We start from the raw sequence: 12,430 nt of genomic DNA on the forward strand, positions 1-12,430 counted from the left end.
ATAAACACATAGACTCATAAATTAGAAATGAGGGATTATGTATTAGTGGGGGTTAAGTATGAATCATGACCATTACATTTTATCAGCAATGATAATTAAGCCCAGTGGATAATGAATTCACATTCACATGATTCATACAGTCTAATATTTTAGGACACAACATCTTGTGTTTATATAGAGATCCTAATGGAGTGTGTGTGCATGATTCAGACTTCAGAGAGATGGGAGGCATGTAGGAGAGTGAATGTGGATTGTGGGATTGGGAGGAGGACATGCAGACAAATGACAGTGAAAAAGTGAAGTAGCTAATAATACCTTACAAATTGAAATAATTCTTTTTTAAAAACAAAAAAATGAATAACAAAACCCCATTTTCCAACTTTTTCCTCTTTAGTTTCCATCAATCAATCTTCTTTACCTTTCCCCATTCCCATTCCCATATCAACTTGGAGAAAGATATTAAATGGATCACTACCCATCACTTTTTTTTATGGTGTGGGCCCATCCATACTCCATACTATTGCCCCCACCAATTTATATCTGTGTGACTCTGTGTATATATATCATGTGTGTGTGTCTGTCTTTGTTCACCTAAACAGTTGGTCTCCCGACTCTTGCCACACCCCTAAACCCCTTCTCAAGGAAAAGTAAGAGGAGTACAGGGTGGGCATATGGGTGGTTTAAATCCGGATCCTAATAGGAAAGGTTTAGTTCCGGATTCAAAATGGGACTATTGAACGTTCCAACTAAAATATTAATTCAAATTAAATTTAAATTAATTATATAACAAGTAAAAAATATTTACGATACAATCAGAATATCATTTTAAAAAAATGATCAATCACTTGCTTTATAATAAATTTATTTCAACAAAACTTAATTTAGGTAAGAATTGATATTGCATTTGCTGTTGCCTAATATGGAATGGTTCATAAATCAAAGTCATATTTTCCAATTCCTAGTTGGAGTCGGGTCAAAGTCGCATCAGAGTCCATCTCCCAGTGGGAAAAAAAGATTAAGTCAACAAAGCAACCATAGAGCTTAATGTCAGATAGTGATGTTCATCACTTGTCAGTGCTGCTTAAGCATATCTTCAAGAGCCTTAATCAGAATCTACAAGTGCCTAATCCAAAGATTTTATCCATCATACTATCACCCCAAAAGTAATAAAGCGCATAAAAGGAATACAATATGCAAATCTAAATATGAAATTATGTGAAAAAGTAAAACTATTTTCATTGACAGAGGATCTTCTTCTTCAAGACTCATCCGCTTTCAGCTATATGCCTAACCATGGTGGAACTAAAGCATGTGGCCTAATCAAGTAGGTATCATGACTCATCATATTGATTTACAGCTTTTAATTTGATTTTTGGACAAAACTAAGGTGAAAAAATAAAGAGTAAATAAATAACACGACTCTAGTGTGATCCTCCCCGAACCCATCGAGCTGAGCCAGTTTTTGATACATTAGAATAATAGTCACCAACATTGGCCACGAATAGTGGATCCCTCTCATCAATCATGTATTTGTTACTAGTAGAGCCAGCTTGATTTACCTGGTCCACCTTTTCTAGTTCTTTCGTCAAATCATCCATTGTCTTCTTTAGGGTGGCTTTGCTCATCTTCCCTGGCTCTCCAGTCGAGATACCAATCATGGTAATCTTGGGGAGGAACGGAGATTGTTGCACATCTTGTCCTCTACGTTGCATGGGAGAATTTGCGTCTCTGCAATGGCAAGTGTATCAACTCATTACCAAGACAATGCTTTTAAGTCATGATAATCTTTACGAAAAATCTTTTCTGATAAAAGGTTGCTGGTGAAAACCTTGTGTTCGAAAGGTCCTGCTGCTTTTCTGGCTGCCTCAACCAAGGATGACTAAGCCAATCCCCAAAAGGGAACTGGAAATTCGACATCCATCCCTGTCTATCATGAGTATTATCCTTCCTTACAGTCTCTAAAGTGCCAGGTTTCTGAACTTCAGCGACTTCTCCAAATTCTGAGTTTGAAATAAAACGAGATGGATTTTGGGCTCTCAGAAATGAAGCTGCACTCCTGCAATAGGAGATATTACAATGAATCTACAGAAATAGGCATATGCATGTGCTTATATGGATTCTGGAAATATCAAACACATCAAAACCTAGTCCACAAATGAAAACATATGTAGTTCCCCACTCCCATTGTATGTATTGCTTAACAAAGCAAATGACTACTTCATTCCTCTGCTAGATCCACTTGATCTAATTTTGAATTGATGTAATAAAAGTCAAAAGTTTAGGAAGTACTTTCTCTCAAATGAGTCAACCATATATGGAAATTTGGGTTGAATTCCAGTGACTTTGCGCAACCATCTATTCCCCAGAAGAACCCTGTCGACGGCATACAGAAGCTGGATCTCAGCAGCCTTTGACACAATGCTCAATGGTATACCTGGATGACCCATTTCATCCAGCATTTCCTGAACCTATCAAGCAGCAGCAGTAAACAGATGGACCCTTCAGTCAATTGTACTGCGGAGGAAAACCTCCATGTGTACATTTGAATTGATGAAAATTGTTCCAATATTGACTGCAAGCATTTCGTTTACTATGTGTTGAGAGTGCACGCTGTTGTATTTTAAACCCAGAAATTAGCATATCTCCTGTGTTACATCATTTTGAGCTTACTCTTGCTATATGATATTACAGGAGAATCTATTTTATTTCTTATTTCGCCAAATTCGGGTATTGTAATTGGTTTCATGGTTATACTTGCAAAGCAAATGAGCAACAGCAGACGGATGGATTTGCACCTCTGGAGGATCCCACATGCTTTCTCCCATCTCCTCAACAGCTTCTGTTGTGAGGCTATCATCAACAACATCTCGCCGACGTTCAAAATGCCGTGTCTCAATTAATGAATGGAAATGTTGGTCTACAGATTCTTCGAGAATGTTGTCTAGCATGTTTTTGTCAAAAAAGTAAGGAGTATACCTGATAAAGCGCCAATATCACAAGTTTCAGAAAGAAAGAAAGAAATGAACTGATTGTGCAAGAAATGTGAAAGACAAATTGCACACAAGTTAAAAAAAGCAAATAGTCCCTAGATCCCCCACAAAATCACACAATTCATCAACTAGATTTACCCTCTACATTATTATTAGAAAGAATTTAGATTGCCCATTCACTTTATTTTGAATTTGAAACTTCATTATATGCCATTGCTTTGTCATGTCAATTTACCTTAGGGATAATGACAAAGTCAGATAAAGAGCAGTTTGAGTTCATTGTCATGTATATTTGGAGAGTATATAAACTGTGAAAATCTTGTGAGAAACTGATATTAAGAGTAGATGTGACACAATTCCATTAAAAAGGAACATTCAAGGCATCATAAATACATTTTTAGTTCCGTAAGGGACAAAGGTGAAGATGGGCAAAAATGAAAGAAAATGAGAGGGAAGGAACGAACATCATTTCACTTGCCAAACTATTAGAGAGTTGAATGAAAATCTATCCAAATTTCCTGCTATCTATATCCTCTAGTGATCAAATTAAGGTTACCAACAAGACAACCATGGCCTACCAGAAATTCCTAGAGAGGGATTAACAAAGTACAAGAAAATGTATACTCTATGTCCTACCAAGAAAATACTAGCAGATGCTTCCATTATAACAAAATGCAGTATATAACTCACCACTTGATGCCATCCTTTGTTGCTATAGCAATATCCAAGTTTTGAGCACTAAAAACAGGAACTCCGTCCACTTTCTTTTTCCCATCACCGTGAGGCAAGGTCTTTAGAAGTTTGTTGGCTTCCTTTACCTGCAAGCAGCAAATAATGGAATTCATTTTCATTGCAGGAAATAAGTACCTAAACTTAGGTGCTTTAAAGGTTTTATAAATGTTTTGAGGAAGAGCTTGTGGCTGGTGTCTAACCTGTTTTTCATTCGGAACAAATTGAAATAACTCCGGCTTCTCCTGCATTGCGCATGTCGTATAAGCAATTACTCCAAATAGGTTGGATTTACAAGCTTTAGAAACAAACATGTAATTGAGGAGCAATATGGATAAGTTCATGAAAATATAAATCTATACCTTGCTCATTGAGAATGCAGCATAAAGGAATGCGAACTCAATTTCCCAACAAGTAGTAACTTGCAGGAAATATCATTAGCACTCAAAATTACGCGTTTAGTTACTTTGTCCTCACTTTTTGCAGATTTTGGCCAATCAACTAGTTGCATTTTCTACATCATGTATCAAATTGAGGAAATGAAAACAAATTCCTGTTTTGTGGTTCCATAATTATATAGTCACATATGATTAATATGCTACACAAGAAGTTAGTTAACCACTACGTATATGCATAGATAGAGCTCCACATGGTTGCTTGCTATAATTCAAGGGAAGTAGCATTGCGATCTCAGGAAGCAACATTGAAACAACATCAGTTGCAATTCAAAGCATCAGACAATAAAGATCAACCACAGAAGCTGAGCAAGCTAGTACCTTAAAATGCTCGTATGCAATATCAAGACGGCATGCACCAACAACACCGCTGGGTATATTGAGCTGTTTTACATAAGAAACTGGAGTATTATGAGTTAGAAAGTTCGTCGTCTCAACCCTACATCCAAGTTCACACATTTCCATCTAGAAAAGAGGAAATCACAAGAAGTGATAGCAACGAAAAATTAAAAATGAATGAAGCACCAAATGCAATGAAATCATGCAACTAAATAACATAGTAAATCTTTCAACCAAACTTAAGACCTGGTTCAACCAAACATGAACATCTAAAAAAGAAGTTAAATCGCTCATGTTGTTTCAATAGCCAATCTTTTTATCAAGCAAGTGGATGATACAATCCATTATGGAAACGGCTAGGAGAGAATGTTTTATAGAAAAACAAAATTAAGTGAAGATTGAGAGGTCATGCTATTAACTCATACCAGCATCACCCAGATCCATGAAGAAACGGAATACAGGGCCATTCCTTTCACTCTTAGTAACTGCCGCAAACATCTTCTTCAGCCACTCTGGTGTTCTGTCAATACAAGAAAATAATAGGACAGGTAAGTAGATAAATAGCATCATTATAAAAATATAAGAAATGTGCTCACACAAAAAAATAGGAAAGAAGCAACTTCGCATAGGAAACAAAACATTCAGCCTCAGTTTAATGCCGATACCACCACCAAGAAAACAAATTACAACAATAAATTAAATGAAGACTGCACAGCCATTCTGATAATAGGAAATTCTCAGTATGCTGTGAATCTGCATTCAAGATTAGAAAAATAGAGTGGCTGATACTTCTGCAATTGCTGCATAATCAGGTGCATGACTTTTGGATCAATCAAGCTGCTCTTGAATCAAAATCATCAACTATAATTGTCAATCATATTTCGGGAACTGGCTCAACATGCATTCCCAATCAACAACACTAATTCATATTCTCGTGCCTCATTCAGCTCCCCAGATAAAAATTTAACTCCCTCGAATACGCAACCTTGAAATTTGCCATATCAATTTCTTCCAATAAATTTGCAAGGGCGACCTCCAATATCCTAATTTCAATTCAAAACTAAACCTAAAAACGTAGTAGTATTAACTTGAAAGGGGACAAAAACATTCTAGCAACAGCTCCACATGTTCACTACCACAGAGTAACAAATCCGCTCAGTTTTCCTACGTAGCGAAAATATTCTATAAACAACTAAACCAAAGCCTTAATGCGTAACAAAGTCATGAAAGCAAATAAGTTAACGGGGTAGATAAAGATTACTGGAGTTCTATGCACTGAAACGGAACTCAATACCTTTTAGATAGAAAAGGGATATCAAAATGAGTGGATACGGCCATTAAACCAGTCCCGGAAAGGTCACACATGCTGAAAACTTGGCCCACAAATGCAGGTCCACCGCCTTTCCCGGTCGAAATCCGAACCGTGGAGGGGAACCCAGAACCAGGTTCTGTAGAAGGCATGCTTTTGATTGATGAGGACGAGGAAGACGGGGGAGTTCTTGACCGAGCTGAGGGAATTGAGTCGGGCTGTCCTGACTCGGACGGGGAAGCAAGTGAGAGGACCGAGTCCCGGTGGGGGAGAGGGAGTTGGATTCTTGAAGAGGTTGGAGACGGAGATGGTGGTTTTGGGTTGAGGAAAGAGGATAGATTGGTGGAGGCGGTGTGGAGGAAGCGAGAAAAGTGGGTGGCTGGATGGTGGCGGCGGTGGCGATGGTCAGCGGCGGAGGCCATAAGATGATGAGATATAGAGCGAAACGAATAACTGGTTGTTTCAGTAAAAATCCTTATTTATCTATTTCCACGTGAGAGAAAAATAACATATAAAATCGCGGTTGTCTCGATGCGATCTTCTCTATAGGGTCGTTCAGCGACGCCCACGCCGGAGTCTCCCTCATCGACTACAAGTTGGTTTTATTACCGTAAATTATATGAATTCATTTTTAAAGTTTTGTATATCAACTTAGAAATATAATTTTATAAAATATATATATTATCGTGTAAGATTGTGTTTTAATTAATTTTCTACTGAAAAGACATCACAGGGTACATATTGAATGGCAATGTGTTGATGTTTTTAGGCATATGCACTATATGTAATGTTTTTTCGATAGAAAATCAATAAAAAAAATGATCATATATTGCAAAGTGCAAATTTTACAAAGTTGAAATGGTAGATTGACAAATATATATATATATATAGATGATAATGTGTAAAAAGGCACATAATTCGGATTACAAAAATATATTTACCTTTTTATTTATTACTAGTCATATGATTACATCGTTTACGCATGTATATAATAAATAATTTTTTACTGTATAAAATATATAAATTAGTACATCACATTTAAAAAATAAAATAAAATCAACATATAGGTATGGTGGACACAGCAAAAAAATCAGTGCATTGTGTCACAAAAAACTATTTATGATCTAAACTTATTTTTTTATATTACTATAAAATTTAATTGATCTTGAAAATACAAGAGATATAAATTCTTTTGATTAGAGAATGATTTTATTATAATATTTAATACATTCAAAATACTAAAATATAATTACGCAATAAAATGTATAAATAATTCTTTATCCAAAAACATCTCATCAAAAACATATAATAGTTATTATAAAAATAAACAAACACTGTATAAAAGTGAAATTCAACCTCATAAACTTTCATCGTTGAATAAATTTTTGCTCGTCTAGTTTCGTTTCCAAAAGTCAATTTATAATTTTATACTATTACAAATTGTTGTGTAGATAAATATTACAATAATTTATTTCGATGTATTGAATAATATCTAAATTTAATCAAGATTTTAAGATAATTAACAAAGATTAATAAAGTGAGATAAACAATTACATAAATTTAGAGAAATAACTGTATATTTGGTTGGACTTGAACTTTTGACCTAAATGAGACGAATATTACATGTACTAAGACACATAATCATACCTTTTGTATGACTTAAACTTTTGATGTAAGTGATATTAGTATTTACATAAAGTGTGATAAATAACCATAAATTCGATAGAACATGAATTCCTGACCTAAATGAGATAAATACTTATATAAATTGAGATAAATAATCACACATTCGATACCACTTGAACTCTTAATTTCAAATTTATTCGTGAAAATTCAAACTTATCCATTAAGGTAAAACATTATTGATGATTATATATATGCTCATGAGATTTTGCAATAAATAGGAAGCAATCTGTAGAGGTCAACTATGTCTTGACAAGAAAATCAAGGCTAAATTGGGACAATCCGTAACGACAATTCCGTTACACGATTTCACACACTGACGAATGACTACTCCAAAAATTGCAAGCTCCCATGAATGAAAAGAAGTACAGGAGAATTGAACAACTGCGAGGAGAACCTCATTGGGGCGCTCAGTCCTCTTAAAATCTTCGCGCTATCCACTGATATCGGGTTTATGTTTGCTGCTGCCTGAAAGGATCAGATCTTTTGATTTCATTTATAATTCTAGGTAATTACCATGTGAAATCGCCGTTCACATGAATTGATGTTTTTGAATGAGTGATGTTATGTCCAATGTTGTTTGTGTTTTTTCGTATGGGTTTTTTATTTTGTTCGAGATTTTGATTTTAACTTGAAAGGGCTCTTCATCTGTGGGTTTAACGGAGGGTTATGATGGGTTTGAGACAAAGTTATTGGGGCAGTTGTAGTGCATCATTGTCGTTTTCCGTTTGATTTGTTGGCCTGAAGCTAAAAATCCAGTATGTCGAAGTTATTTTTTTCTCGATTTGTTTTATGGGTTTTCATTCATTTAGGCTTTGTGATACAATTATATTTCTGAATTTGAGGTTTCTCTGTTCGAAATTCGAATTGTATTTTTTTTTCCCCTTTGAGTTCCATATTCCTTTTTTTTTCTGCGTGGATTATTGCCGAACTTATAGAATTGGTTGAATTTCCTCGGTTGCTCTTGGGGGGTCGCTGGATTCTTTTGAAGAATAGAGTAATATAATTAGATCTTCATCTGATGTTTCTCTAGTTAAGTTGTTATTGTGCTTGTTAATCTCTGCTCTCTCTCTCTTTGGAGATTGTTGCAGGATGTGTATTGATGTTTCTTTTAGATCTGTGAAGCAAATGCTGTGATCAAGGGCCTCTTTTTCTTGCCATATCAATTCAGTTTATCTTTGTTCTTTAATTTGTTTGCAGGTATACATTTGATAGACAGCATATAGCATTCTCATGGCTGATCCAGAAGAAACCAATGCATTGTTTCCGATTTTCATTTTGTCTATGATCGCCTTGCCTTTGGTTCCTTATACGATACTGAAGTTATTCCGTGCTGCCTCAAAGAAAACGAAGAGAATCCACTGTGGATGTTCTGACTGCACTCGATCAGGGAAATATCGCAAGTCAATTTTTAATCGGGTCCGTGGCATATTATTGACCAGTAGACGAATTTTAACTTCTGATCTTGTACCTAATAGTATATTTTTTAATATCAACTTTGTTCTTTCAGATTGCAAATGTCACAACATGTGGTAACTTTACACTGGTGCTGCTATGGGTCATCATGGGGTTTCTTGTTTATTACATTAAGAACATGAGTCGTGAGGTACTCTATGATAATCATTATGCTTATATTGAAACAACTCTTGTGCTTTCATTTCAGATTGTATGCCTGTGTTGTTCAATAATTGCATTTTGCATTTTCATTGAGAGTAACAACTTCTATGTCAACTCAGATTCAAGTCTTTGAGCCATTCAATATTCTTGGATTAGAGCCTGGAGCATCAGATTCTGCAATTAAGAAGGCATACAGGAGACTCTCCATCCAGTACCATCCTGATAAGAATCCTGATCCAGGTTCTTCTGATTTTGTTGGTTCTCGCTGTTCTTTAACTTGCAATGGCAAAGGACTAGAAACCTTGTCTTTTACCTGCACTGTCTATAATGACAAATTTTCGAATTTCAGCTGCTCACAAGTACTTTGTGGAGTTCATAGCCAAAGCTTACCAAGCTCTGACAGATCCAATTTCCAGGGAGAATTTTGAAAAATATGGCCATCCTGATGGTAGGCAGGTAATATACCTTTGGAAGAAAAGCTTCCTTCTCTCATCTGAAAAAAAAAAATAATGTGGATAGTTGAAGCTATAACTAGAATCTAACACTGATATTATGATGCAGGGATTTCAAATGGGAATTGCTCTTCCTCAATTTCTTCTTAATATTGATGGTGCATCTAGTGGGATATTATTAATGTGGATAGTTGGAGTTTGCATACTATTGCCACTGGTGGTGGCTGTTGTATATTTGTCAAGATCTTCAAAATATACTGGAAATTATGTCAAGAATGACACGCTAGCTGCCTATTTTCACTTGATGAAACCTTCCTTGGCCCCTAGGTACCTATCTTCTCTGTCGGTATTTCTTTCGTTTCTCTTATGCAAGTCATAGTAATTAGTTAAAGCATGGTTCAGAGTACAATTGTAAATTTAAATTCAAACATCTTGAATTGAAATATTTTATTTCTGTCCAAGACATACTTTTGGATAGTTGATGAATTTAATTATTTTATCCCATACTAATAAACCCTGGTGAAGATGGATATTATCTTTTCATAGTAAAGATACAAAACATTATCACCTTGTTGAATGTTCATTTTGACTATGTCATGCTCTAATGCAGTAACTGCACCTGCAGGTGAAGTTAATCGCATGTTAGCACTATGCATCGAGATAGATGGGCACTGTTGATATTACTTAAACTTTGCCCTCTGAGAAATAAATCAATCTTTGTTCCGTTTAATGAAACAAAATATGTTTCTTCATGATTAATTTTACTTTGTTACCTTGTAAACTAGATGTCTGTAATTGAAACCTTACTCCAGTGATGTGATGATTGTAACTTGCAGCAAAGTCATGGAGGTCTTTGTTAGGGCTGCTGAATTCTTGGAGATTCCAGTTCGAAGATCCGACGATGAACCCCTCCATAAACTCTTTATGACAGTTAGAAGCGAGTTGAATTTAGACCTTAAAAATATAAGAAAGGAACAAGCAAAGTTTTGGAAGCAGCATCCGGCACTTGTTAAGGTAAAAGTGAACCTTTTAGGTGGAAAATTTTAGTTTGGCTGTTGAATTTGAATCAGTTATTTGTTTTGACTATTATTTTCGTTATGTATTCTCAGACGGAACTTTTAATTCAAGCACACTTGACTCGCGAAACTACGGATTTGCCCCCAGATTTGGGACGTGATTGCAAGCGTGTGCTAGAGTTTGCGCCTCGTCTTCTGGAAGAGCTAATAAAGGTCATTCCTTTCTAATAGTGAATAAGCATTTTCCCTTCATGTTTTTATTTCTGTAAATAGTCTCAACATTACTATGAAGGCCCCCCCATTTGCAGTTCTGACATGGTGGTTCATGGTTTTAAAAGGTTTTCCCTGCATCAAATTGCGAACTGCTAAGTTTTTGCTATCTGGCAGGATTTTAAACCAAAAGCAATAATTGATAATACCAATCAAAGAAGCAAATCTTAACTGCATTATGATTGCCATCTGGTGAATTTCTCAGGAGCTGTCTTTAACTGCCTTATGATTGGCAAGCCCTAATTCTTCAAAAGGAAAGAGTAAAATAGTCTGATAGCGAACCTAGCTAAGCAGATTGCAGTGTTCGAAGTAAATATTTATTGCCAGAAAGCATAAGATTCTTATGCAGGAAAAACTTGTGTGGTATGCAACTTTTTATGATGTCAGATTTTGCGGTATGTACTTAGTATGCAACTAGGTGCAGTTGCAATATGGCAGAAAATTTGCTTAAAGCAAAGTATTCTGGAAGCTACAACTTGCCTCCAACAATTATGAAATCTCTCAAAAAATAAGTGATTTCTAATGAGAATCCATTTTTATGAAGTGGAGTGTGTTAATTAGAGTGCAGAAAGCCATGTGCATGAACTGGGTGTGCAACTTTGAGCATATTTCCCCAGAACTCTCTTACCAAAATGCTAGATTTCTGTTGCTATATTGGCAACTAATTTTTAGGTGCAGAACTATTTGGCAACCAGCTTTTATGATCTCTGATGAAGCATCTATAATAATGCAGTCTTCAGCAGTTGTCAAGAACCATCTTGGCTGTTTTTTCTAAGAAATTGATGTTTTATTAATACCTTAATTCATTATTTCATTGTTTTTACTAATTAGTCTTACTGTTATCTGACCTTTTGCCCTAAATGTGGTCATCCATGTCTAACTGTTATAAATTTTTCATTGCACAGATGGCAATCATTCCACGCACTTCTAAGGGGCATGGCTGGCTTAGGCCTGCAGTTGGGGTTGTTGAACTTTCCCAATGTATTGTTCAGGTATTAAAAGAAAGACTGTCTGCAATATATTAAATTTCAATCATTGAGAATTGAGCTATTAATCAGCATTCTGATTAAAACAAAGCTTTCCAGTGTTCAGATAATTGATCTTTCTATCATTGACAATGATGCATGCAGGCTGTTCCTCTTAGTGCTAGGAAGGCCGAGGGGATTGCTCCTTTCTTACAGCTTCCACATTTTAATGATGACATAATCAAAAAAATATCTAGAAAGGTAAGCAATTAGGATGTCTTGGTTACTCACTCTTCAGTTTTATTTTGAACATTAAATTCCACTAATGCAAAAATGATAGAGCAGATCTAGAGAAAAAAATCTGTACAAAAGACCATGTCCCAGATCATTTTTATAATTACAGAGGAATGTCATGCGACATATCATTGCCAGTAATAATTATAGGTTCTATTTCATGTAACGTAGGCTTAGTGGTTCTAGAAACAATATTCTGAGTCTTGGTTTTTAATTGAAGAGAGTATTGTTTACTTTTCAACCTTTTGATATACTTGGAAATGGAAATGTGTCCCAGAAGTTCTTATCTCTAAAGTAGTTGGTAAAATTCC

General features: G+C 35.5%; 2 protein-coding genes across 3 annotated transcripts in view; one reads left to right on the forward strand and one right to left on the reverse strand.

Annotated features, from left to right (window-relative positions):
- On the reverse strand, positions 1,193–6,374 carry LOC105160424. 2 transcript variants are annotated; one of them, XM_011077790.2, is made up of 9 exons: positions 5,808–6,374; positions 4,939–5,033; positions 4,496–4,575; positions 3,923–3,964; positions 3,681–3,808; positions 2,796–2,976; positions 2,290–2,468; positions 1,829–2,056; positions 1,193–1,728 (listed from the first exon to the last, which is right to left on the reverse strand). In XM_011077790.2, exons 1-9 carry the CDS (start codon positions 6,242–6,244, stop codon positions 1,422–1,424), a joined length of 1,677 nt encoding a protein of 558 aa, XP_011076092.1. In that variant the 5' UTR covers positions 6,245–6,374; the 3' UTR covers positions 1,193–1,421. The 2 variants fall into 2 exon arrangements, with proteins under 2 accessions (XP_011076092.1, XP_020549242.1); XM_020693583.1 differs by having other exon boundaries at positions 4,496–4,558; positions 5,808–5,945.
- Positions 7,737–12,430, forward strand: part of LOC105160425 (dnaJ protein ERDJ2A) — a 6,071-nt gene continuing 1,377 nt past the window's right edge. The window contains exons 1-10 of the mRNA XM_011077791.2: positions 7,737–8,013; positions 8,706–8,924; positions 9,016–9,111; positions 9,242–9,362; positions 9,472–9,578; positions 9,684–9,901; positions 10,411–10,588; positions 10,684–10,803; positions 11,766–11,852; positions 11,991–12,086. Of these exons, the coding sequence (XP_011076093.1) occupies positions 8,739–8,924; positions 9,016–9,111; positions 9,242–9,362; positions 9,472–9,578; positions 9,684–9,901; positions 10,411–10,588; positions 10,684–10,803; positions 11,766–11,852; positions 11,991–12,086 (1,209 nt within the window). The 5' untranslated portion in view covers positions 7,737–8,013; positions 8,706–8,738. The remainder of the gene's footprint in view (positions 8,014–8,705; positions 8,925–9,015; positions 9,112–9,241; positions 9,363–9,471; positions 9,579–9,683; positions 9,902–10,410; positions 10,589–10,683; positions 10,804–11,765; positions 11,853–11,990; positions 12,087–12,430) is intronic.

This window comes from Sesamum indicum, linkage group LG4, assembly GCF_000512975.1.
Source record: "Sesamum indicum cultivar Zhongzhi No. 13 linkage group LG4, S_indicum_v1.0, whole genome shotgun sequence".
Classification (NCBI taxonomy): Eukaryota; Viridiplantae; Streptophyta; class Magnoliopsida; order Lamiales; family Pedaliaceae; genus Sesamum; species Sesamum indicum.

Excerpts from the sequence above, each read along its gene's own strand:
- LOC105160424 (XM_011077790.2), bottom strand. The coding sequence starts at position 6,244 with ATGGCCTCCGCCGCTGACCATCGCCACCGCCGCCACCATCCAGCCACC. Across the intron at positions 2,469-2,795 it reads GCATGTGGGATCCTCCAGAG|GTTCAGGAAATGCTGGATGA; the intron begins GTGCAAATCCAT and ends GCTGCTTGATAG. Across the intron at positions 2,057-2,289 it reads GTTGACTCATTTGAGAGAAA|GAGTGCAGCTTCATTTCTGA; the intron begins GTACTTCCTAAA and ends CTCCTATTGCAG.